At 39.4% G+C, this 27,378-nt stretch overlaps 1 protein-coding gene across 14 annotated transcripts in view; it reads right to left on the bottom strand.

Moving 5' to 3' along the window:
* Positions 1-27,378, bottom strand: part of AAK1 (AP2 associated kinase 1) — a 224,210-nt gene that overhangs the window by 10,709 nt on the left and 186,123 nt on the right. For 4 of the 14 annotated variants that reach the window (XM_066267309.1, XM_066267308.1, XM_066267304.1 and 1 more), the window contains 5 exons: positions 24,731-24,832; positions 8,822-8,923; positions 7,669-7,770; positions 6,192-6,302; positions 4,493-4,603 (listed from right to left, as the gene is read on the bottom strand). The exons of 2 other annotated variants lie outside the window; for them this stretch is intronic. In XM_066267309.1, coding sequence (XP_066123406.1) covers positions 4,493-4,603; positions 6,192-6,302; positions 7,669-7,770; positions 8,822-8,923; positions 24,731-24,832 — 528 coding nt within the window. Of the gene's footprint in view, positions 1-542; positions 3,601-4,492; positions 4,604-6,191; positions 6,303-7,668; positions 7,771-8,821; positions 8,924-24,730; positions 24,833-27,378 lie in introns of those variants that run through there. 8 more of the 14 variants (XM_066267317.1, XM_066267315.1, XM_066267316.1 and 5 more) reach the window with 7 other exon arrangements.

Here is a 27,378-nt window from a genome sequence, read left to right on the forward strand (position 1 = left end):
CTGCGAGGCCTATGTTTTTAAAAACATTGGGACTTGAATTTGGCAATCTAGGTATAAGAATGCTCTAAAGAAAAAAAAATTTGTGACGTTTTTCTCGTATAGTTACTACTCTAGCACAGTTGGAATAAAAGCAAATCAGAAACATATGCTTACATAATTTTCTAACCACTTTGCTGTACATCTGACACTCATACAGAATAATATTGAATGTAAACTGTAATTGAAAATAAAAATAAATTTAAAAATAAGATAACCAATTAAAAAAGAAACATTTACAGTATTTGTCTATCTTTAATTTTTAATTAATTAATTAATTAATTTTAGTGGCGGGGGCAGGAAGCATCAACTCCATATAAGTGCCTTGACTGGGTAAGCCCAGGGTTTCGAACCAGTGACCTCAGCATTCCAGGTCGACACTTTATCCACTGTGCCACCACAGGTCAGGCAATATTTGTCCATTTTAATTATACATTTTGAAAAGAAGTGAACTCTGATACTGTTTTGTTATACTCTGTATGTGTGGTAATATTTTAAAAAAGGAACATCTATGTCTAAAATTCTGCGATTTAAGCTTCTATGCAGATAACCAAGAGCGAGCAACCCAGGTTAGTAAAAGCCCATTATATAATTCTCTAAAATGTAAATACTGCTACAGTAACAGTAAGAACTACATTAGATAATTGAAGAACATCAGGAAATATAAATCCTTCATAGTCCTCCCAAAGCATAATATTATTATATACTTAGAACTCTAGAATTCTATAATCTTAGAGATCATCTAGTCCAAACCCTTCATTGTATAAGCAAGAACAGCATCTTTGAGAAGCAATGTGCCTGCTGAAGGTAACACAGTGACTGGTAAAGACGAGATCCCAGGTGGTCTGTACTGCCCAGACCTCTTCTCCCACTACCCTGCCTCAGGTCCTACACCTGTAAAATGAAGTGGGTAGACTAGAGGATGATCTCTAAGGTCCCTTTTATAGCTCAGTCTATAGTTCCATAGGTCTATTAATTATCAGCACACTACACGCGTCTCAAATAAACCCTTTTGGCTTAGGGATGATGCTATATATCAAAAGGCCCCATTTAGCAGGTCGCTCACTTTATTCCTTAACAGAAAAATAGCTCTCCCTTCTGAGGCCCTACTCCTAAAGAATTTCATGTCATTATCTCCCTCAGGCTTTCTCCATCCAGTCACTGGTTTCTAGTCTGTTCTTTTCATTAACAGTCTCCATTAAACTATATTGAGCCAGATGACTAGATAATATATTTCAATGTAATTAGGGTAACACATGAAAGGAACAATTTAAAGACACCTAATTTCTAAACTGTACGCTCTATGGTTTCGAGAAACTAGATATTTCATTATTGTTTCTAACATGTATGTATGAAAAAAATCAAATTGAAAAGCATAGGCATAAAACACTATTCTTATTTAAAAATAAACATTTCCTTCATTAGTTTATACATTCTCTCTATGTCTAGGAACAAGAATACAATTTTGATCTTCAATAATATTCCTGTCCATAAAGGGGCAAACCGAGTCCCATTTTCACTGCTATTCAATCATGAAGAGCTCTTCATGGATATCTTTTTTTATCCTTTGCAGGAAGGCTGTGCCTCCCTCAATTCTGGAAATGAACCATTATCCTCATAGAGGCCTTTACTTAGCTCATCTAGTTTCAGCTGGCAAGGGAAGTATTTAAAGTCAGAAGGACGGCTGAGCCATTCAGACTTTTCCTCTAATGCCTTTCTAAGGCTGCACTCACATTGCTGAGGTCAAAGCTTGACCTCCAAAGTGCAGTGTTTTGCAGATTGTTGTTGTTGTTCAACTTTCTTTTCCCCTCTTAAAGTGCAAACATGAGGAAGAGGAAACAAAAGTACTGGATAGAGAAACAAGCAAACAGAGCTGGAATTTTATTTGTAGAAATCTTACCAACTAAAGGTTTCCCTCCTAATCTTGAAAAATGGCGCACAAGAAAGAGAACCACAATGGGGTTCTCTGTGCCCACCTCTTTTCAAAAGGGTGATTTTAGAAAATTAACTTTCCATGTACAGGAAAATATACACTGGAGTAAGGAAATACACAGAGGGTGACCATGAGGCATGTCGTCATGTCAGTGCAGGGTCCTTTATTTACCTTATGAACAATATTCTAAGGTTAGTGAGGAACTATGCTGTATTTTATTTTTTAATCTAGGAAGCCAAGGAAAATCAACTGAACATATTTCATTGGCTGCATCCTTCAATTTAAACATGAGAGAGAAAGGTAAGTAGCCAGAGTCAAATTGTGCCTAGCTTGTCGGCACACTTACTTCTGTTTATCTGAAAATAAACACATGCTTATTCTACAAAGACAGAGGACCTGCTGAAAGCTTATAGCAACACACAAGTCTACTCAAAATGATTCCATATGTTACACTGTAGGATTGCCGTGTAAAGTTATACAAGGGAAATTGATCAAAACCCTGTACAGACACCTGATATCGGACTTGAAACACCAAGTGGAAACAGAACTATTCAGAGTCGTTTATACACAATTTACAATATTTGGTTCAAAATAAAAACCACAAGAAAAATACATCTGTTTCTGCTACAATTCCTTCCCCTCCCCCATCCACCCCCCAGTGAAAAGTCTTCTAATAAAAGGTATCATATTACCACCATTGTCTTGTTTTGGTCTAATTCTGAGATCCCGGATTGGGATGGTTAACATGAAAAGGAATGGCAATACTTGGGACTTAATATAATGTGCACATTTTATCCAAGGATCTCAAAAACTTGCAGTCACGTCTCCAGATGTGAGAAATCGCGGTTCAATGGAAGCCAGAATGCTGGACGAATGCTGGGCAGGTTGCGTGGGGTGTAAAATCCCTTGGCTAAGTCTATGATCAAACAAGGTCAAAGTTGATTGGCTAGAGCTGGGCTCACTTTCTCATTTCAAACATATATCCTCAGTCAGTCAGTTTTACCCTTAAACCACACACCTGTCTCCAGGCTACTGCCTAGAGTTAAGATCAACTGAAGAAGCCATGTCTTCATAATAATGCAGCAGGATAAAAAGCAAAAACAGAGAAATATTCATCAGCATCTGGCCAAAGGAGACAGGGGGCAGGAGAATTGATTTGGGAGGCCATTCCTAGCAAGAATGAGGCAAAGGTGTCAATTCACTAGTTTCAGTTACAGTTAAGCTTTTGGTGGAGTTGGTTCCAGCAGAGGTGAAGCTCCTGGCATCTAGTGCTTGATTTAAGATAATACTATTGAAGAAGGGCAATGAGAGAATACAGCAAACAAACAGGGAGGAACTGGCCAAGGAATATCTGGAGGGCCAAAGTGATTTTCTTTCATTATCATTTCTACAGGAGAAGGCAAGGGGTAGGAGATAAGGGCTAGAGGGCCCCTTGTTTGCAGATGTTTTAAAAAAATCATTTTTCTTATAATTCCGTAATGAAAATGTGTATTACGGTATGAAGGTTACAGAACTGCATCTGCTACTGGGTCACGGCTACAGGTCTATGAGCTGATCCACCAGCAGTAAAGACCTGGCTAGGTTGGGAAGACTGGACTCAGAGCTCCCACTGCTGTTTCTAGAGTGCCCACCTGGAAGTGGAGAGATAGGAATTCAGTACAAAACACAAGAGGGTTAAGGTTTAGATGTGCAGAGCAAGCAAAGGAGAAAAAAACAAAACAAAACCCTAGAGAAGCAACAATTTACATTTGCAAACTCTTACATGTTGGTTTTTAAATATATAAGGTATCCATCACCTTCTGCAGAAGGTTCAGGCACTGTGCACAACATCCTGTGGGCAGGACACCTTTCAAATGGAATATATATTTTGCCTGAGAACTGCTTGCTATCTAACTTCTTTACAACATACAGTCATCTCCCTGATAAAGTAAAAAATCACCTGTCTGACAGAGTAAAAAAATAATTTTTGCTTTGAGAAAATAATTAAGACCACTGCAATAAAACATTCTTTAAAAATGTATGTATATATATAGATGGTCCTATGCAATTCAGTGTTTTGAAGCATGTTCAAATGATTTGAATCTATCAAAGAGGAAAAACTAGGCTCTGTGAATGTCCAAAAGATGCAAAATATAACAAAGCACCGTTGCTACTTCTTTGAGAAAAATACTTATTACAAATTGTTCTAATCATGATGAAAAATGCTCAGTGCTTTTTCTTGATATATGCCTTCAGGTTTCCACTGATTGAAAGATCACTTTATTTTTGGCTTGAAACTTTGTAAAAACGAGTTTTTAGTTAAATATTTTTCTTCTCTCTAACATAGTCGGGCTTTAAGATACCTCTTATCAGCATCTGTATCTGTATTTCTATCTATACTGACCCAGCCCACAATGAGTGCCATTACCCCCAATTTCCTTCATTAAATGTTGCTTTTTTCCCCTCCTGCAGATTAGGTACACTGCTATTTTGTAGAGAGCTGATTTCCCCATCAAGCTCTTTTCCCCATCCTCTCTTTCTTACCTTGTGGGTTTTTGGTTATCAGTACAGGAATAGGATCAAACTCATCTTCTGCCACCTTGTCCGAGCCCTCAGGGACATCAAAACCTGAGATGAGATTACTATCTTCTGCAGCTTTAATACATAATGCAAGTACACAAGCAGAAACAACAGAAGCAGAGATTAGCAAATGAGAGAACATGTAAGAGGCACAAAGTTCCCAACAATCACTGCAATTTTTTGAAGATGAAAATGCTTATTTTCCTGAGTTGAAATAAAAGTAGCAAAATTGGAAACCTTAAGGAAATAGAAAAAAAATGCTTTATCGCTGGCCATGTTAAGACTTTTATAAAGGATGAGGCAGAATGGTTACAGGATGAATTCTCTCTACCATTATAAGACTTTATTGCAGCTACTGTGAGGTATTTCTTCAACCTCAGTAATTCACAAAGGCACAGGACTTAGTTGCTTATCTTCTTTATTGAGCAAACAGAGGCCTGACAGAATATTTGAAAAACTGGAAACCATGGACCAGGGTAGTTGCCTTTTGCGAAGCAACCACTATATACAGAGCAAACAAATGCTTTTGGAAGGACTCACTGCCCTTTGATGATTAAAAAAGACTTTCAAAGAACTCTGATGCCTCAGGGAATGTTGAGGCACAAGATCCCATGCACTGAGATTTCCCGCACAAGCTTGTTAGAACACTCTTCTTTCTAATTAAGGCTATCCTGCCAGCAAATGCTAGCAGAGCGCCTGTTTTGCAAGTAGAGCTCCTCTGTAATTACACAGTGCCGCTGGCACACTCCTGCCAGACATACTTAGTTAACAGGTAACTTCTTACTACATGCTCTATAAAAACATAATCATGTTAACGCTATAAAGGGTAAAAACAAAAGCTCAGCTATTACCACTGCAGACCACAGTCTAATTACTTTTCAGTCATCTTGGGGAGGCTTCCTGTTTGAAATTCCTTCAGGGAGGACTTTTAAGTTGTTCCTTTTCTACTGTACTTGCTCCTTCTAGAAAACCACGTTCACTATCTAAGCACAGAAGGAAGGCTAGGGAATGCCTGCGTGCAGTAAGCCAGGCATCGTGCCCATCCCATTCACAAACTGCTCACTGAAGAGAGGTCAATGCAAGCTACACCATCCAGCAGAATTACAAATCAGTATTAACCTGAGACTAAGAAGTGAAAATGGTAGGTTAAAAAAAGAAATCCAGTAATCAATTGTGACTAAAATGAAAAACTTTTACAAATTCAATTTTTGAGGGCTGATTTTGAAGAATGATGCCTACTTATCACTATCCAAAAATTTTCTATCTAAATATTTTCCATCATATATATATTTGGTTAAACCTTTTAAAGTTCTAGGGCAAACAAGTATCATATTAATAATTAGTTAGTGGCTAATCAACTCAACCATCTACTTGAGTTACATCAAAGGTATGTAAGCTCTGTCTTTTCTAAATCTCATGGAGTATCTGTATTTCTGGTGACTGCAGGAAGCAATACCACCACCTATCTGCTATCTCTGCCTTGTTAAATATTCTTTCTGAGAGGGACTATAACATAGTTGCTGAGAATATAAACCCAAGTTTTCCACCTGAGCAGATAGTTATAACCCTTCACTAGCAAAGACTTTTGGTAAGGAAAACTTTCAGGAGTTGTTCAGTTCTCCTCTAAGGATACAGGCAGGCCCAAGAAGAAGAAAGCATTTACCTTTATGGGCTGGAGCAGAGATCGCTATGGGGGCAAACTCTTCCAGAAGGTCAGTGGTAGGGTTAGAAAGCAGAGAGCAATCGATCAGGGAATCTTCCCCGGTGAGAGAATCTGAGTCCAGATTAACGGCATCCCAGGTCAGTGACGGCATTAAATGGCACATACAACAATATCACGAGATTAGACCTTAGCTTTTAAATTACTGCATTCACATGTCATATATACAAGTCAAGGCAGGAGAAAGAAAACCAAAAGAAACATGTTAAGCATTCTGAATTTTACCTATAGAAACATGTACTTCTAGATTCCTCTTATTCACTATATAAGTATGGAAGAACTTTTTGCTCAGAGGTTGCTGGATAAACAAGTATGTGATTTGGATGCCAATAAAACTTAATCAGCTCAGTTCTCAGCAAATGTCATTTGGAAAAAAGAACTTTGCAACTAAAGAGTTTCATCTGACCTTTCCCTAAACACTCAGAGAAAAAAGTTACTACAGGATGAAGTGTCCAATCTGACTAGAAGGGAGTTGTCCCTGGCTTATTATTAGTGGAATGTGATGTGATTAAACAGTACTTTCTAGAACTCAACCAGATTACTATTCAAAATAAAACGATCCTGCCTCTTACTAGTAGTATTCTTTAAATTTGAATCGCTTCTCTGAACACATAACTTTGCTTTCAGTTAAAAAACAGAAGGAAGACAAAATTCAGAGTTCAAGTATTTTAACACATGAATTATTTTCTGGACAGTTTTCTAGGAAAGAACAGCCAAGCAAGCGTAAGGAAAAGAAACCATATTGTCTTCTTTGTCAATGTACTTCTTAACCTGGAGGAGTTAATTTTCATACTTCCTAGACTTCTGTTTCTGTTTCAAGTTAGGAAATCGAATACTTTTATTAAGGTAATTATGGACTCAAAAAAAAAAAAAATGAAGGTTATCAAATCTGTATTTATGGGCAGTTAAGAAATTCTACTAAGAGTGAACTTTGAAATTAGAGTGAAAGCAATGCTGGAACCAGGGAAGACTTTAACTTTGCCTACATTTTAACAGCAAACCACCTACATATGACTAAAGCACTGTGCTAGAATAGGATGTCAACACCCAGAATACGAGCTCCATGGAAATCACTATTAGAGGGGAAACACTGCTCAGTAACCTGGAGGAGTTAGGGCACCTTTACAGCTCAGCAAAGTTCTTTAATTAAAGAGATAGAAGGAATCTGCCACCAGTGAAAAAATCTGAATAAAGAAAGACTATAATCAGAGAAAGCCCAGGGATCACTCTACGAGAACATGGCTCCAAAAAATACTCTGCTTTTTTGCAAGAAAACACATCACTCAACATCTAGAAGCTGAGGTCCTAACAAAAAAGGGCATCCCTCCTGGGAGGAACTAACCAAGCTGCAAAACAAGCCCAGGACCACCTGTCGGGGTGGGAAGACCAGGCCCTGATGCTACAGAGAACCCTGACTGACCTGTGCGGTTTGAGGTCACAGACTCCGTCTGAGATGGGAGGCGCTGGGCCACCGGCGGCTCCAGTCCTGGTATGAGACTCTCGACAGCAACATCAGCTTTTTCTTTTGTAACAGAGCATTAAAAAAGGAGAATAAAGGGTAAGGAAAAGGCAGTCAGAGGTTCTTTGGACAATTCTGTGAAGGCCTTCCTTACAGGTCTCTAAAATGCCAGTCTGAGGCAAGATGGGAAGCACAGAAAGTTCCTTTACTGTTGCTGCTTTGAGTTTCTGGGCTGCACCGTGCATACCTGTGCAGTTAACCACTGTACCCAGCCTCGGTGATTCTCAGTGCTTATAGATAAACACCAAGTGAGACCATCCAGGAGATCTCCCACGTCAGAAGACATGGACTAAAAGGCACTTTAATATATTCTGGTAATTTTGCTTTTCTTAAGGTCTAAACATGGGGACCTTTCACATCCTCAGTGTCTTCCAAAGGTCACTAGTCCATCTCAAATCCCATCCCATGATGCAGCGGGGAGGTACTCTGCACTGTGAGACATCCCCCAGCTGGAGGCCCAGCTCTCTGTAGAGTCATGGCCTCTGACTTCTAGGACTTTGTGCCCCTGCAGTACAGGGGCCCTGGGCACTTTGGAGGTCTTGCCTGCCTTGCAGTTGCAGCACACAGAAAGGTAAGGGCAAGCAGATCAAGCCCCTCCCCTGGGTCTACTCCCGAGGCTTCACCACCAGGCCTACGTTTTCTCAGTTACTGATACCTGGCACGTCAGTCTTCTAGAGAAGAATCTACTAAAGGTAAGGTCCAACTCGAAATCAACTTTCATATAATGTTTTTGTAACTAAATGTGAATTTTTCCATATTCCTCCTCATTCATAAGACATCACTCCACAAATTTCAGGATATCAAGAAGGGAAAAAATATCAGTGTGGTGCAGTTGGGAACCAGAGAAAACACTTCATTTGAGGTGCTAACAAAGGAGAATAAACAGCCTTGGCTTCTTGGTTAGCACAAGGCATCATCCAACAGCAGAAGGCTTGGAGGCATTTCCACTCCTCATGAGGGCTACTCACTAGGGATCGGTTGGCCAGTTAATTATCATTCTTGAAATAGACACACACATCATGCATTACTGAAGAAACAGAGATGACAACTTTACCAATCACAGCATCAGAAGTGCTACCAAAAGGATCTGTCATAGGCAAGAGGTCAGGGAGCAGAAGAGAAGTGTCAGGAGATTTGAGTCCCTCAATTAGCTTTTCTAGGTTGGGCAGAGAGGTAAAAAAAAAAGCAAGAATGCAATGAGATATTAAAGCAAGCTCATCATTTTCTATGCAAATACATTTTAGGGGTCAAAATTTGGTATGGATTCACCATAAAAATGTTGTTATCTTGTTAAAAATAGTATTCCTTTTTACAAAAAAGTTTTTTGAATTTACTGGGGTGACACTGGTTAATAAAATTATACAGGTTTCAGTTACACAATTCCATAATACATCATCTGTACATTGCATTTCGTTATGTGTTCGCCACCCCGAGACAAGTATTCCTCCACCGTCATCTATCACTCCTCTACCTCCCCCCATATTTCAAAGTTCAAAGTTTAAAAATGATTATTTCCCGGCGCTCTCCGTCAGATTTCTGTCGGAGTTCCCGCCGCTTGGCCAAGCTAGACAATAAAGCTTTAAAAAAAAAAAAAAAAAAAGAAAGATTATTTCCCTAAATGAAGTAGTCACTCCATGAGGCATTCAAGATGCTGCCATAGGTTTGTTTTTAAATTTGAGGTATAATTTATACTAAATTAATCATTTTAAATGTATAATATGATGAATCTGAACAAATATCCACATTCATATAAGCATTATTGAAATAATGATACAGAACATTTCCATCACCCCAGGAAGTACCCTTGTGTCCCTTTCTAATCAATACCTCTTCTCACCCCCAGACCCTGGCAACAGGCTATCTACTTTCTGTCCTGATTGCTCTGCCTCTTCAAGGATTTCTCTAAATGGAGCCACACAGGATGCAGTCTTTTCTGTCCAATGTTCATCTCAAGTGCTCTTGAGATTCCTCTAGGTTGAAGCACATATCAGTGGTTTGTTCTGTTTTATTGCTGAGTGGTGTTCCATGGTATGAATGTACATTTTGTTGATTCATTCACTAGCTGATAGACACTTGGTTATGTCCAGTTTTTAGCTATTAAAAATAAAGCTGCCATAAACATATGCATATGTCTTTGTCTATTCATTTCCCTTCATAGGCTTAGTTTTGAATCTCTTTTTTTACTTGCATTTAGAAATGGTTTATAACTCACCAAGAGAATACAATAAACCATGCCTAAGTTAACTTCAACAATCATTTATTGTCTGCCAACTGAGATTCTGTGACATGCTGGTACTTTTATTATTTTAAAGTTGAATCTCACAAAAGTCACTTAAGCCTGAAGATGAATTACTTTTGATATGACTAAGAATAAAAGAACAACAGAAGCTGCCAGATTTGCCATACCTGATAATTTAATGTGTGATAATTTGTACACAGTAAGATTCCTTCCAAAATAATTCCTTTAACCTTCATCCATCAACAACTATCTACTTACCTTTAACCTTTAAAGGTAGAGGATTAACTTGAAACAAAACATTACATCATAGAATTGTGTAGAAAGAAAGGAATTAAGAGCTTATCTTCCTTTTACTTACAAGGAGACTGAGCTTTGTAATTCTATAACTTGCCCAGTTAAAGGCCTATCAACCATTTTTTCTATCACTGAAATAAAATGCCATTAAGATAAAATTAAAAGTGTTAAAGAAAAAGAAGCAACTCAAAGTTCAAATATGTATATATTACAACATTTTAATGAATCTGTATTCTTCTAGGCCAATCAGGAATTGAAATGAGTAGACTAAATGTTAATTGAGGGATAGAAACCAAATTTCAGGGGACTTGTAAGTAAGGTAATCTATAACTACACAGATGAAAAAAAATAATGAATTTTAGTGTCTTGGCAAGATAATTTTCTTTGGTACAATTAACGCACTGCAGAAAAACACTTTAATATGTGAAACCAATTACTACCTTTGGCATATACGGCATGTAGCTATCTTTGAATTCAATGAGAATACACTACATTTCTCATTTACACCAGATTTATATTAAAGAAAGGAAGAAAATAAAAGAGAAGCTTCTTAGCAGCAAGGAAAAAAGCCCAGGGTACTAACCAAGTATACAGTACCATCTCTCAGCATTCATCTAGAACTAAAGGTGACATTACAAGATATTAAAATATCTTTGACAATTTTCAGCATACTGGCAAAAATAAGATGGTTTTCCCAAAAAGTCTATTTTTTTTTTATTTTGAACATTAGTTTTTGTTTTATTCCTCCCAAGAAGCTTCTCTCAAAAAAAAACAAACACCAAAGTAACAGTTTCTTTCACTTTTAGTACTCATATACTTGTAGCCTTGTAAAGCAACGGATAAAAAGTAAAGACCCAAAATCATTTGCTTGTTTTTAACACAGCAATTTATCTTGGTGCCAAACCTGAGGCTAGCATTCTTCCAGAATCTGATTTCTAGACTCTCCAGTGACCCTGATGTAGTTCCTTAAACTTTTTCTTTTCTTTTTTTTTTAAGATTTTATTTATTGATTTTTAGAGAGGGGTGAGTGAAAGAGAAAGGGGGGGGGTAGTAAAAAGCAGGAAGCATCAACTCATAGTAATTGCCTCCCATATGTGCCTTGACTGGGCAAGGCTGGGCTTTCGAACAGGTGACCCCAGCACTCCAGGTCGGCGCTTGATCCACTGCACCACCACAGGTCAGGCTAGTTCCTCACACGTTTTTTTTTTGTGTGTGGCAGAGACAGAAAGAGTCAGAGAGAGGGACAGACAGGGACAGACAGGAAGGGAGAGAGATGAGAAGCATCAATTCTTTGTTGCAGCACCTTAGTTGTTCAGTGATTGCTTTCTCATATGTGCCTTGACCAGGGGGCTCCAGCAGAGCGAGTGACCCCTTGCTCAAGCCAGCGACCTTGAGCTCAAGCTGGTGAGCCTTGCTCAAACCAGATGAGCCTGTGCTCAAGCTGGCAACCTCGGGGTTTCAAACTTGGGTCCTCCACATCCCAGTCCGACACTCTATTCACTGTGCCATCGCCTAGTCAGGCAGTTCCTCACACTTCTGACACTATCTCCTCAACTGTCAAATGGAGAAACTCCCACACCTTTTTGTAACGGTCACTTAAATATCACAATGCCTTCCCCTACCCTCTCCCACCACATTACAGGGAACTTCTGGAGCACTCCACGCTCAATGCTCTTGCAGTCCTTACACAACTGAAGGCAGGAAAGATGTCATATTAATCTCTGCATCCCCAGTTCTTGGTACCCTCTAGTCTCTGTCTCACCTCTGTCTTTAGGTTTCACTGGAGAGGTGAGGTCAATGGGGGGAGCTGTCAACCAGAAATAGAAACTTCAAGAAGAATCTAATCTGTTAGTCATTAGCCAAAGCATGTAAGAGAGTTATGAAGTACATGTGCACATGCACGTGGATGTGTGCTGCGTGGGGAGATGAAGTGGAGTGGGGATGAGGCAAGAAGTCAAATTTAGGGAGGCTTGTTTTCCAACTGAACCTCAAAGTAACACATACTCACACAGGTAATCTGTGTGGCACTGCTGCCTGGGAATACTCATATACCGGAACTAGGGGAGGGAGGCACAGGGGACAAAGTAATTACCAGGCAGAAAACTAGGAGAGAGTACAAGGCTACAGCATCCGAAGGTGGATGGCATGTACAAAACCAACTTCTTTCTTTTTATTTTTTTTTATTTTTTTAAAAATATTTTATTTATTGATTTTTAGAGAGAGGGGAGAGAGAGAGAGAGAGAGAGATTGAAAGGGGAGGAGCAGGAAGCATCAACTCCCATATGTGCCTTGACCAGGCAAGCCCAGGGTTTTGAACCGGCAACCTTAGTGTTCCAGGTTGACGCTTTATCCCACTGCGCCACCACAGGTCAGGCCCAGCTTCTTTCACTCCCAGTAATCTCAGAGTAAGAATAGGCTCTCAATGACTCAGTGCTGGTCCCCAGGCACCATTATAACCACATTCATCGCTTACATTTGGAGAGTTGAATGTCAAACATTTTCATTCATCATTTACAAAAAACCCTGAATTTGGAAATACTACATAGTTGAGGAGAATGGAGATCAGAGACTGTGAGAATGTGTGACTTGCTGCAAATCATAGATGGGACATGGTAGAGCCTGGACTTAACTTCAAAGTTTCTTCCACATGTTGCCTACAAGGTCTGCCTGTCTCTATCAACATAGGAGGAAGACCCTTCACACAGACATGGTCCCATGTACAATAATCAAGCTGTAAAAGACATGTTGGCACTAGAAGGAACCACAAATCTTAATTATCCAATCAGCCTTCTCATTTGCAGATGAATAAACTAGCTTCAGAAAAGATAAACAATCAAGAGCTTACAGCTAGTATGCCACAGAGCTAGGTAGGACTAGGACCCAGATCTTCTATGCCCGTGGTTCTCAAAATGTGCGCCCTAGAAAATTTCCAGGTGTGCCTGTTGGGGACCAAAAAACCAACAGGGATTTTGGAGTTTAGGTTTTTGGGGGACAGAGGTGTGGGGAATTGGCTGTAAGCTGACCATCTGCCCAACCCCCCACCTCACTTGCCTGATTAGGTTGCAAAAGGCTGTTAAACTGTGGTGCTGGATTGTTTACACTACCCCCCCCATGTTCCCCGGAAAGACTGGAGGCAAGTTTCTTCTATCCTTTGTTTGTTGTAAAATTAAGGTATGTATGGTGGGGGTTTTCTGCACTCAACACAATTAAGAGTAAAAAGAGAGGAATTCTTCAATGTATTGACAAGGAAATGAGAGTTTGCCTTTCAAATATATGCCGAAACATTGCAGAAATCGCTAGGACATATCAGGCTCATGATTCTCATAAACACAAGAATGAAAAAACAACACATTCGTGCCAGGACCTGCCGAATTTACTAAATCTTACTAAAAATGTATCTATATATATAAAAAGATAACTTATTTGTTGTTTTTTATTTTTTAACCCCTTTTTTACAAATTCTAAAAAGCATAACTCAAAATACATAACATAAAAGTGTTTCTAATGTCAGAATAAATTTAATTTTGTCATATTTATTTTGTTTAATTACCATAAAAGCATGCTTGGACTTTATATATTTTTCTTTAATATTTGACTTATCATAACATATTTCTCAGAAATTTGTATATAGTGCGCCTATAATTATTTGTAGGATTTTAAAGCTCCCCGACTTCAAAAAGTTTGAGAACTACTGTTTTATGCACTAGGGAATCATTCTCTGGTTTATCCAAAGCCTTGACTGCTTTAAACTGTAGACTCTTAGAAGAGGTCATATTTAAAGCTATTATTGGTTTATTTTTGGTCACTGTAAATGAAGAACTTGAGGACAGGATGTAAAGAGAGGCACAGGAAAGGATACAGGAGGCTGAGAGTCTATAAATCACAGCCTGGAGGCCTCCCATGTGCATCAAGGGCTGGCCTCGATAGCGTTCGTTTTATGAATTCTTTCCTGTGTCTTACAGTTGTATAAAAACACTCTGAGGCATGTATCAGGGCAGGGTGGGTAGACGGGTGGGGAAGAGCAGTGTAGAGAAGATGGTGGGGAATTTAGGGAACTGTGCTGGAAGAGTTCCTTAAAATCCAAAACCCTGATCAAGCGCCACATGGGCAATATCACAACTTATTGATGTCTAATGAACACAGACTTTCTAAAATTTTACATGAAGCATGGGAAATAACTTCTCTGAATATGAAAGCAAAACCCAGCACACACTGAAATGGACAGACTCACACTATAATTCTCAATTATACAAGGTGACAGACCAGTAAACCTAAGAAATAACTCATTAATTGCATTTTGCAATGATTTAATCTTACCAAGAAACATTTCAAGGGCTTCACATTTCCTTTATGTTAGAATTCACAAGTACATGACCCCATCATATCCCACTACATGAAAAGTAGTGGGAAATTCTGAATAGATGGAAATGGTCCAGTTCTCAGGCTGACTCTGATCTTCTAAAAGCTAGTGTCAGAATCTAAACACGTGTTGTGTTTGTGTTGGGGAGAATTCCTGGACTTTGGGACAGTATTATTTAATCTTTTGTTGTGATGCTGTACATTTTGGGGACATTAGCTAGGGTCTGCAAAGTTCTCCAAAATAAATAAGCTACATGAAAGAGTAAAACAGTCTGAATTTAAGTTACGGTACCTAATTTTTCTAAGTATCACTCACTTGTAAATAGAGAATGGGCCTATTTATCAGAGTTAATGTGTGTGTGCATAAATTAAAGTGTTTTGTACATAAGAAGAGATTAACTTCTCTATGAAGGTAGAGGACTAGATGAGGGATCACCAAACCACAGAGGACTGAGATTACAATAGTGGAATGGAGGTTGTTCCAGATTTTATTCCAAAACTGTGTGCAAAATGAAAATAAGCAGAATTCCTTGAATGAAGTGAAACGTGAGAAGGAGGCAGCATGGTCTCATAGAGGGAGAAAAGGTACAAGATAAGAGACCTGAGTTCTGCACTAAGTTTGTATGGCCCTTTGGACAAATCATTATCTTTCTCTGGATCTAAGTTTTCTTACTGATAAGATGAAGATAAATTTAAAGGTCCTATCCACCTCTAAATGTCAATCATCTAACATAAACAGAAAAAACGGGAAGTAGGAACTGGTTACTTATAAAATAAACTGCACCCTGGCTGGTTGGCTCAGCAGTAAAGCGTCAGCCAGGTGTGTGGAAGTCCCAGGTTTGATTCCTGGTCAGGGCACACAGGAGAAGCAACCATCTGTTTTTCCACCCTTCTCCTCACCCCCTTCTCTCTTTCTTTCACTTTTCCCCTCCCGCTGCCATGGCTCGAATGGTTCAAGCAAGTTGGCCGCAGGCGCTGAGGGTGGCTCCATGGCCTTGCCTCAGGTGCTAAAATAGCTCAGCTGCCAAGTAACTGAGCAGCTGTCTGTCTGCCTCCCCACCTCTCCTTTAATTAAAAAAAAAAAAAGATGATAGACTGCTTAGAGATAAAACTGGAGATCTGAACTGGTAATAACCACAGGGAGGGACACTCTTGGGCACCTCTGTTATATAGGCAGGAGGTAAGATGACTGGCCCCAAGGTAGCAGGTTTTGGAAAATGAAGAGCTGACTGAACATGCTGTTCAACTTGCAAACAGCCCAGACAGGCACAGATAGGAAAAGCAGGATAAGAAGGTGAGGGATGTCTAAGCTTGGTCCTTGATTTAAAAAAGAACAAACCTTCATGGTTTGATCCCTTAATACAAAAGCAAAACATGTTTGAAATTTTAGAAAATAAAGATTAACAAAAGGCTAAAAATAAGAAATACCCATAGCCTCACTTGAAGAGAAAAATGCACTTTTTTTTTTTTAATTATTTATTTATTTATTCATTTTAGAGAGGAGAGGGAGAGACAAAGAAAGAGAGGAGAGGGGAGGAGCTGGAAGCATCAACTCCCATATGTGCCTTGACCAGGCAAGCCCAGGGTTTTGAACCAGCGACCTCAGCATTTCCAGGTCGATGCTTTATCCACTGCGCCACCATAGGTCAGGCGAAAAATGCACTCTTAAGACTTGAAATGAATACCCTTCTATTTATAGCCTATAAATTCTAGTCATTTGATAACTATTTAAGCATGCTCATGTTTTCTTAGAATAATTTTTAAGAAAAGAATTGTGAAGTCAAAGAGAAAGTAAATTCCTGGAAGCTGAGTTATAAACTGCCAATCTGTCCTCCTAGCGTGTCTGTTTTTCATACCTTCCCCAAGCCTGAGGAGGTTGGGTTGCTCCTCTTTACTAATCTAACAGCAGAAGTTGCAGTGTCTCATTGTCTTATAATTGGTTCTTCTTGTATTCATCAAGATGATAAGCTTTCTAAAATATATATTTACTGGTAATTCATAGTTTGTCTTTTCTGAATTGCCTACTCATGTTCTTCTGTTGGTGGTGTTTTCCTATCACATTTCCATTTAGTACATTCAGTTCTTTCTCAAGATGCTAGGGCTTCCAAGTAAAAATGAATCAAGTTAAGAGCCTGGAGAATCACTGAAGTTATGGTTAAAAGTCTGAAAAGTGGCCCTGGCCGGTTGGCTCAGCAGTAGAGCGTCGGCCTGGCGTGCGGGGGACCCGGGTTCGATTCCCAGCCAGGGCACATAGGAGAAGCGCCCATTTGCTTCTCCACCCCCACGCCCTCTTTCCTCTCTGTCTCTCTCTTCCCCTCCCGCAGCCAAGGCTCCATTGGAGCAAAGATGGCCCAGGCGCTGGGGATGGCTCTGTGGCCTCTGCCCCAGGCGCTAGAGTGGCTCTGGTCGCGGCAGAGCGACGCCCTGGAGGGGCAGAGCATTGCCCCCTGGTGGGCAGAGCATCGCCCCTGGTGGGCATGCCAGGTGGATCCTGGTCGGGCGCATGCAGGAGTCTGTCTGACTGTCTCTCCCCGTTTCCAGCTTCAGAAAAATACAAAAAAAAAAAAAAAAAGTCTGAAAAGTGAACCTTTAAAGAACAGCACACATAAAATTAGTTAACCTGGATAATGGAAACAGAGAATGCTCTTAAAGGAGAAGATTGTAAGTATTTTGAAATTAAGGCGAGAGGTAAGTAAGAGAAAGCACCTCCCCCTCTTCTCTTAAACATAAGTGGCTTTGGGGAAGAGGAGAAAAGAGGAAGCAATAGTTGCTTAGAGTTGGAGGTAGGAATTAATTCATTTCAGAATTTCTCTTATACCTCTCTTCTCAAGATTTAGTTATTAAAAATATCAACTACAAGGCAAAAGGTAATACATCCTTCATTTATCAGTCTAAGCTAAGGCAATCAAAACCATTTCCTCAAATGAGACTGGGATGTACTGCATGTTGTGAGTTTTCACTTTTAAAATATCAAGAGAGAATATATATCTGTTACATAGGCTCATAAGACTAAGGGCTTGCTCAAGGCCCATTCCAACCCTTTAGTTAAGAATTCAGCCGTGTGGAATAAAACAGGTTGAACTAACCAACATGGAAAGGCTTGATGTGGGCCCATCAAGAAGGATGATTTGACTGCTACAGCGTGGTGGCTTTGTTAATTTATGTTTTGTTTAACTTGAGGTGTAAGCCTTGAAGTCTTGTTATGAGAGATGCCGTTTTTTAACATGTAGTCACTCTAAATAATCGCAGTCACTAAGAAACCAGATACTAAAATCTGAAACAGTTGCAAGTTAGAAGCAAAAGTCAACCATCATGCCCCAGCCCAAGTTCATTCTAGAGAACTGAATTTTCAGGAAGATAATCTTGAACCTATTTTTGTTTAAGAGAGAGAGATGGAGAGACAGAGAGGAGGGATAGAGATAAGAAGCATCAACTCATAGTTATGGCATTTTGGTTATTCATTGATTGCTTTCTCATACGTACCTTGACCAGGGGGCTCCAGATGAGCTAGTGACCCCTTGCTCAAGCCAGCAACCCTGGGCTCAAACCAGTGACCTTGGGCTTCAAGCCAGTGATCTTTGGGGTAAAGCCAGCGAGCATAGGGTCATCTCAATGATCCCACACTCAAGCCGGCTACCCCATGCTCAAGCTGGTGAGCCTACGCTCAAGCTAGCTACCCCAGGGTTTTGAACCTGGGACCTCAGCATTCAAGGTCAACATTCTACCCACTGTGCGACCACTGGTCAAGCAACTCTGGATGTTTCAATATCACAGGACAGAAGCTGGAAGTGAGGAAAATGCCAGGCAAATAGCTTTGAGAAGAATGCCTATCTTGACAACAAACCACTAAAAAAACACATTTCCTCTTGCTTACTTTTCAAGAGATGCTAGAGAGCCATAAACTAAGAGGCACTTTAAAAAAGTTTATTTTTAATTCTAGGTAGAAGCACTTATAAGACAACTAATGCATTCTTGCTTAGTCTTGTGGAAGACTGATGTTGACAGGTCAGTGTTAAGAAGTTGCTATAAAAAATTTTTCATCAAACTCTTGTGCACTGATGGTAAAAATGTGAAAAGGTGTAGTCTCTATGGAAAACAGATGGCAGTTTCTCTAAAAACAGAATTACCACAGGAGCTAGCAATTTCATTCCTGAGTATATACCCCAAAGAATCTTGGGTTTTAAAGAAATATTTGTAAACCCATGTTCAATGAAGCATGATTCACAACAGCCAAAAGATGGAAGCAACCCAAATGTCCACCAACAGATGAACAGATAAACAAAATATTGTATATGCATATAGTGGAATATTATTCTGCCTTAAGAAGAAAGGAAATTCTGATATGCTTCAACACAGACGAACCTCAAGAACATTATGTTAAATGAAATGAGCCAGTCATTAAAAGACAAATACTGCATGATTCCATTTATATGACAGAGGCATATAGCAGAATGATGGTTGTGAGGGACTGGAGAGAGAAATAGAGGGTTATTATTTAATAACTACAGAGTTTTCAGTTTTGCAAGATGAAAAAACATTCTGTGGATGGATGGTAATGACGGTAGCAAAATAATGTGAATGTAGTTAATGCCACTGAACTGTCCAATTTAAAATGGTAAATTTTGTGTTATATATATATTAACCACAATTTAAAAAGTAAATCATTAAATCTTTTCACTAATTTTCAAAGAAAATTCCTCAATCCTGTCCACCATATTTTAGAGCTTTAGTACCACCTCTAGCTTATCTGTCCCCTAATGCAAACAGAAGGCAAAATACATGAACACACAGCATATGAGCAGCAATGAAACACTTGGAGATTCACTAGAGTGAGGCTTTACTTGGAGCCCTGTGAGCACACAAATGGTCATGGCTGTGACTTTTTTACACCAAATTTTCTTTAAAATTTTGTTTTATGATGCTTTGGAAAATAAAAATATTACTTAAGATCAAATAAATCCAATTATCCAGTGTCCCTTCACCCATAGTTTAACAATCATTATTGTAACAGTGGATTCCGTCTGATCTTTTTCGTCTGATTTTTGCTTAACTCATCTTGGCTTGTAAAACAATAACTGGCCCACCCAGCCCCTAGATGTTTGCCCAGGCTCCTTGAAGAAGCCGCAGGCATCCGGTGTTTGATTAGGGGCTTATCGGAAAGGCAAGGCCGCAAGCATCTGAGGCAATCAATTGTTGCACTCGCCGGGTAAAATAGACACTGGAGATGTTTAGAGAGTTTAAACAAAGTTTTATGGCAAAGAAAAAGCAAAACCTGCGCAGGGGTGAGCTCAGGCGGCAGTCACACCGAGCGCCTACAATTTAGGGGTTTTTATAATGTAGCAAGCAAGCGGTTCATACAGAAGTGAATTTTGCGTTTAGCACTTGGCTCCCCCAAATTAAATTTTAGTCAGACGTGCCTTAGTAACCAGTCATACAGTTGAAAGCCCCCAGCTGGAAAAGTCCCTATCTATCCTCCAGGATTGGGTTGCACTAATTATCCTGGGAGTTTTACGACTTTCCTATCTCAAGGACTCATCTATTCCTAGTCATCCTGGGAGTCTAACACCTTCCTTACCTCAAGGACCGGGAATAGGTTATGTCACATCAATCACCCTGAGAACTGTTACAACTCCCCTCCATGAAATTAAGCAGATGTTTGCCCATCAATTACCCTGAGAACTGTTACAACTCCTCTCCCTGAAAATAGGTATAAAACTTGCCTGCTGAAGTGGCTCGGGGCTCTTGGCCATTTCCTTGCCTTGGGCCCGCTCGCGAGTGTAATAAACTTTTCTTTGTTTTACCCTGAGTCTAAAATTCTGTTGGTGCGTCCTCGGTCAACAAGTATATCAACCAGTCTACTTTAATGGTTGTTATTTGTGCAAAGGCCAAAGGTTTGATTTAGAGAAAAGTTTCATTTGTACAGGAAAAAAATACCACTGTCTTAGACTTTAAGGTATCTAGGACTGCTCCACTGGAAATAAGGATCTAGGACCAAAGTTGTTATGGTATTTCCTGTTTTTATACTAATTTAAAGCTTATGAAACAATTTCAAATATATTACTTCATCTGAACCTCACAAACCACTCCATAAAATAGGTTTTGATGCTGCCAGTTTTGAGAAGGAGAACACAGTTTAAGTGATTTGACCAAAATCATCTAGCTACCAACGGGCTAAAACCTAGGTCTCCCAGTTCAAATCCAATTCTATATTTTCCTAACCCTTACCATTTAGCTGTCTACTCAGAGACTTTATTGATCTGAGAACTATCCCAAAGACAAAGAAACCTTCACTGCAAGGGGAAAATGGGCCATGATGGAGTGTGAGTGGAACAGCACAGTCACAATAGCACGAAGGCTCCATGCTTTCCCCTGGAAAACGAGCATTTCTTGACATACCCACCAGACAGTATTATTTGTAGGATCAAAGAAAATTATATGTGAAATTGTTTTAAAAGCATATAATAAAATGCTAAGTCATTAAGAGGCATATATTTGTCAGGAAACTAAGATTTCCTAGTTTCCTGATGATTTTCTTGTCATCAGGAAGGCTGACCATGAAAGGTAAGCAAATACGCAAAACAAACCAACCAGAAAATCTAACTTGTGCCCACAGGGGGCTGCAGGTAGTGACAAACTGGGGGCAAGGGCAGGAGGTGGGAGAGACAAACTTGTAGTTTGCTGAGGTCCCAGAGACCCTAAACATTCAGCCCTTTCCTCACTCAGGCACTTCAAGTCACTGACGGATATAGGGGCCTTGAATAAAGAAACTACGTATTTTTCGCTCCATAAGACGCACTCCCCCCTCCCCCCCCCAAAGTGGAGGGAAAAATGTCTGTGTGTCTTATGGAGCGAAAAATACGGTATTTTATTAAATATTTTAACACACCATTTGGTTCAGAATATTTTTTTTTCTTATTTTCCTCCTTAAAACCCTGGGTGTGTCTTATGGTCAGGTGCGTCTTATGGAGCGAAAAATACGGTATACAACTGAATGGTGCTACAGGCTGAACATTAAAAGAAATCAAATAATCAAAGACACAATGCTAATAATCTACCATGCTTAGCCCAAATTCTAGAGGGTAACAGAAAGGCTGGAGTCGAACCATCTGCTGAGCCTAGCTACTAAGCACTATATTCATCCTGGGGTTTGGCAGCTCCTGACACTGTGGGCAGTGCCTTTATTTACACACCCTCTGAGAGTGGGAGGTGAGGTCTGGCTGGGGCTTGGCAGAGGCATAGATGGAAGGCTTTGAAGCCAGTAGCCTGGTGTTTGGGAGCTGGGGACAGAAATGGAGAGTAATGAGGCCACAAAGTGTTAAGTCTCAGGTTTTACTTCATTCACCTGATCTGTAAACATTCCCTGAGTCTGACTCTCCCTGGCAGTGTTCTCAGCACTGGCATTACAGTGATGAATGAAGACAACAAAGTCCCTCCCTAAGGACACTGACATTTTGGTGAAGAAAGTCAGGCAATGAACAAATGAAAATAGACAATGTCATAATAAACACTATAAAGAAAAAAGTCAAGCCCTGGCTGTTTGGCTCAGTGGTAGAATGTCAGCCTGGTGTGTGAATGTCCCAGGTTTGATTCCTGGTCAGGGCACACAGGAGAAGCAATCTGCTTCTCCACCCTACCTTCTCTTTCTCTCTGTCTCTTTCTCCCCCCACCTCCCACAGACAGGGCTCAAATGGTTTAAGCAAGTTGGCCCAGGGCACTGAGGATGACTCCACGGCCTTGCCTCAGGCACTAAAATAGTTGGTTGCTGAGCAACGGAGCAGCAGTCCCAGATGCACAGAGCATTGTCTGGTAGGAGGCTTTCCGGGTGGACCCTGGTCAGGGTGCATGTGGGAGTCTGTCCGTCTGCCTCCTTGCCTCTCACTTAAAAAAAAAAAGCCAGGAGGTGTCACTAAGAGTTCCTGTGGGACCTTGTTGAGCCTTTCTGAGAACAGAGTATTTAAGCTGAGACCTAAATGTCGAATGACAAGAAGGAACAGAGGTGGAGGAAGAGCTTTCCAGGTATAGTACCAGCAAGTGCAAAGACCCTGTGGTGGGAACAACCTTAATCTATTAAAGGAAAGACTAATGGGAAAAAAATGTTATCTGCACAGGTTAGAGGAGTAGCTAAGAGCCAGATTAGTTAGGGCCTTGTAGGTCATGGTAATAAGTCTGGATTTTATGCTCAGTGATACAAGAATTTACTGAAGTGATATGTCAGCTTTATGTTTTCAACAGCCGAGTTCTGGTCTGATCAGAAAACAAATAAGACACTTTGGGAACTTGCTATTAGAATATTCCATTTTAATAGATTTTTCATTAAAACCCAAGAGGCTATCGTGGCCTAATGGGTATTCAAGTGTATACCAGTAACACTTTAGCAGGAATCTACCAAAATGAGAGAAATATGGAAGGATGAGGGGGCAAGAAAGATAAAGAAAGGCAAGGATGGCAGCTAGCTAGCTGGCTTTAGTGGCCCTGAGGCACATCTGTACAACCTTTCAAAATTTATCTCAACATGGAGTTGATATCCTGAGCCATCTGGTGCATGTGCCTGGCCTCTTACCCCTAATCCTGAGGGCTCCTGTGACAGCTTCAGAGGACAGCTACTTGCTTGTGGGTGGTCATCCTCTGTTCTGTGCCAAGAGGCCACCCTTCCAGCCTCCGCAGCACAGGGGCTATCTAGGTAAGAGCAATCCAAGAGCCATAAAGAGGTGTCAAAGGAAGAATGCCTCAATAATCCCTTTTTCTTGTCTAATCCTATGACTACCACAACAAGGAGGAAAGAGAGGTCAGTGGAACCCAGCTTAATTTTGTAGCCTATACGTTTCCAGGCTTCTGCCTGGAACTGACCTGTCTACGTACTGAGAGATTTGATTACTTTCTTCTCTTTTCTTTAACTACCCTTTATTGAGTCATTCCTCAGTGGTTTTAGATATTTTTGACCTATATCCAGGCCCAGCAAGCTGTAATGTTACACGATACTACCAGATAAGGCAAGTTTTTGCTTCCTCTTTAGAAGGGTCAACATATTGCCTAAAGAAATACTATAAATACTATCTTGGTACCCTAGTTAGAGTCTGTCTTAGTAAGGAGAAGGTATGACTATTATAGTCACTTCCAATCTTGTGTCAATCAATCAAATACCTTTAACATTTTGAAGAAAAAAGAAAAAACAAGCAGATCCTATCAGTTTAAAAATAAGAATCACCAGGGGTAAAAATGGGAGAAAAAGAAAACTGTCAGAAGCAAAGTGACCACCAAATGCTTCTAAGGAGCTGGATCTATTTGCTTTTTTCAAAGAGACTGACAGAGATGAGAAAAAACTCCTTCTGTTCCTCATATCACGCTCCTCCTCCCCTAGATGGATAGGGAGGAGAACAGGAAAAGAAATTTTTTGGCATTCATAAACTCCAAATGAAAAGCATCAAATTATATTTTAAAAGCTGTTTCAATCAGACCACACTAACCATTTCTTATTTTTTGGAGTACTAACTTAAAAAACGAGACTATGGGACCCGGGCCGGATAGCTCAGTTGGTTAGAGCACTGTCCCAATATGTCAAAGTTGCGTGTTTGATCCCAGGTCAGGGTACATACAAGTATCAACAAATGAATGCGTAAATAAGTGGAACAACAAATGGATCTCTCTCTCTCTCTCAAATCAATAAAAGGAAAAAAATCAGGATATGGTAGACCTAAAGGGATATTCAAATTCATGCAGTCTAACTTACTCCACTGATGAAGAGTCAAGCCCAGAGGATTTCAGGTAGGAAGAGCTAGGAAGGGAAGCCAGGTTTCCTGACTCACATTTCCTATCAACTTTGATTATGCATTTTATACTATAAAATAAAAGCATATTACAGGAAATTACCCATTATCTAATCATCATGCTATAACCACTATTCCCATTTTGTTCCTTCTATTACATGCTTATAGGTCTCCCCATATTGTTATAATCATATTGAACTAATTATGGAATTCAGATACTTTTCATGGAGTGTTTTAAACAACTCTCAAGAGGTTCTGGGACTTAAGAATCAAGGTGGTTAACCTCAGATCATTTCTATTTACCTACCTGGTGCATCAGGTACTTGAAGAGGAATGAAAGGATCAGACACGTTTAAAAGTGAGAGGCTAGAATCCACAGTCTGCCCACCCTTCCTTTTTTCAGCTGTAGCTGGTTGGAGGTGAAGGTACGGTCAAGGAGAGAAGAAAAGGAAAAGCAGAAAATATCAAGTAAATCTAGATGAATTCACCATCTATTAACCCAACAACTCAACTACAGAACAAGTCTAAACTCAGGTAGAATAAAGAGGAATGAGTGGATATAATCCAGGATAATGGAAAAGTACGTGATATATACACTCTGGACCTTGCAACATATTCTATGATGTAATTACTGATGAAACTGGGATAGGCATACTCTGAAATTCTGTTTCTTCCTTATGTGGAAGCCCATGGTGATCTCTTTCAGAATTACTATAGCAATAATTACTGTCCATATTACACATTTTAGCATGTAAGCAAACACTATCTATTTTGTAATCTAGCACATATAGAGATAGGTACTTCCTATGTACCTATTATCCTCTTGAGGTTGTTATATCATCAAATGTCTAATATAGTGCTAGACAGACAGACAGAAAGAGACTTCTTGCCTCTTGCAAGGTTAGGCAACACCTAACCTATTGACTAACATACTATTGACATTCATTCTATATTTGGCAAACTTACAGATATGTAGAAATCTATGAACCCTATGGTGTATTAGAGTTTAAAGGGATCTTAGAATTTTCTTATTTTTCAGAAAAGAAAATAAAGCCCAGAAGTTAAGAGATTAGTCAGAGGTCTACTAGCAGACCCAGGATGAGAGAACCCAGGTCTCCATGTTTCTACTTTACCATCCTTTATGTTGCATTTTAATATTCAGTTTATTCATTAATTAAAATCTTATTTTGCCTCCTCTAAAGTGTTTTCTTTTAAACCTTTATCTTCAAATAATTATGGAATCCTAGGAAGTTGCTGTACATTAAATCCCGTGAACCCTTCAAATAACTTCCCTCCATGTGAGATCTTCTACAATTGTAGAACAGTAGCACTGACGCTGGTGTATAACTGTTGACTAGACTTTATTCAGTTTTCACATGCACTCATTTGTCTGTGTGCATACACAGTTCGTTGCAGTTGGATCCTGTGCACAGACTAGCTAAGCACCACCACAACAATAATACAGATGCATTCTATCAAACAAAAGAACGCCCTCGTTGCACTCCTCCAGAGCCACATCCACTCCTTATCTCTATCCCTTAGAATCCACAAATCTGATCTTAACCTCTAATGTTGTCATTTAGAGAATGTTATTAAAGTGGGTTTTTTTACTAAGCTTCTTTAAAGTAGATAAAGGAAGAGAATGGTAAAATTACTACTCTTAAGTCTGAAATATTTTTAAATGAGACATAATGAAATATATTTTAAAAAGAAAACAAGTTATACAACTAAATATATAGAATAATTCATTCTGGAAAAAGTATATATGCAGATACAAAATTATGGACATGTATATTATAAAATATCAGCAATGCTTTCCTCTCCAAGTGGAGTGATGAGTTCTTTTATCTTGCTTCTATGGACTTGTACTCCTTTTCCCAAATATTTCACAAATGAATGTATATAATAACTTAGCAACAGAAGAATATTTTATATAAAGGGGCATAATGTCAACTTTTAAAAATTTGTCTCTAATGTATGCACATAGTTCATCAACATTTTTGCAGCTTTCACCATAAAAATGTTTAAAACAACCTTTGTGCCATCCTCCCCAAATCACTACCAAATTTCCTGATTATTTCCACCCTGGTCAATCAGAAGATTTAAAGTCAGGGAAGAGTCTGAGCTTGATTAGAAAACCTGCAGAAAATGGTACTATCCTATATGTACTTTGTAAAAATGAAGACACATTAATTTCCATGATCTAGATATAATTTTCTTTCATTTGAAAAGAAGGTGTCACATTAAAAAAAGTTCACTCCATAAACAAGGAAGAAGGGAAAATACCAATGTTCATTAAAAAGGCTGAATAAAATGAGAAAAATGTTTTACAATGTTTGTAAAATTATAGAGGTTTGTAGAATAAATCTCTATCAGTCTGTAACCATAGCTTTGGGCAGTTCACTGAACCTCTAGCAGGCTGCTATGAAGATCACCTGAGATAATATGCAAAAAAGTACTTACCCAGTGGGCTAAGCATATAGTATATACTCATCCATGCTTGCTGCATTACTGTCATAATTTTACTCAAGTATGTGTTTTATGGCTGTGCCTTTAAGGCCCTTAAAAATAATAATGCCATTTACTGATTCCAAAGTAGTCATAAAGAGGGAGAAGAAGCAAAAGCAAAAACAAAAAATCTTAAAAAATACAAAGTTTATACAACAAAATATAACCATGTGTGATAAGTAAGAGCTGAGCATGAAAACTAAGAGTAGATGAAAAACAATTGGGACCTCTGCCATTAACACCGGTGAATTCATGTACCTATCCTTCAGCAAAAAGCAACACTTTTCATTCATTCAACTAATCTGTACTGAGCCACTGTACTAAATGCTGGGATTCCATAGCAAAGGAGGCTCTTCTTGAGCTTATTCTATGACCCCCTCTTCTGGGAAAACTACATCCTACTCAGAACCATAGTTGGTCATCATTGTGACATTCCATCTCTGGGAC

Source organism: Saccopteryx bilineata, chromosome 3 (assembly GCF_036850765.1).
Source record: "Saccopteryx bilineata isolate mSacBil1 chromosome 3, mSacBil1_pri_phased_curated, whole genome shotgun sequence".
Classification (NCBI taxonomy): Eukaryota; Metazoa; Chordata; class Mammalia; order Chiroptera; family Emballonuridae; genus Saccopteryx; species Saccopteryx bilineata.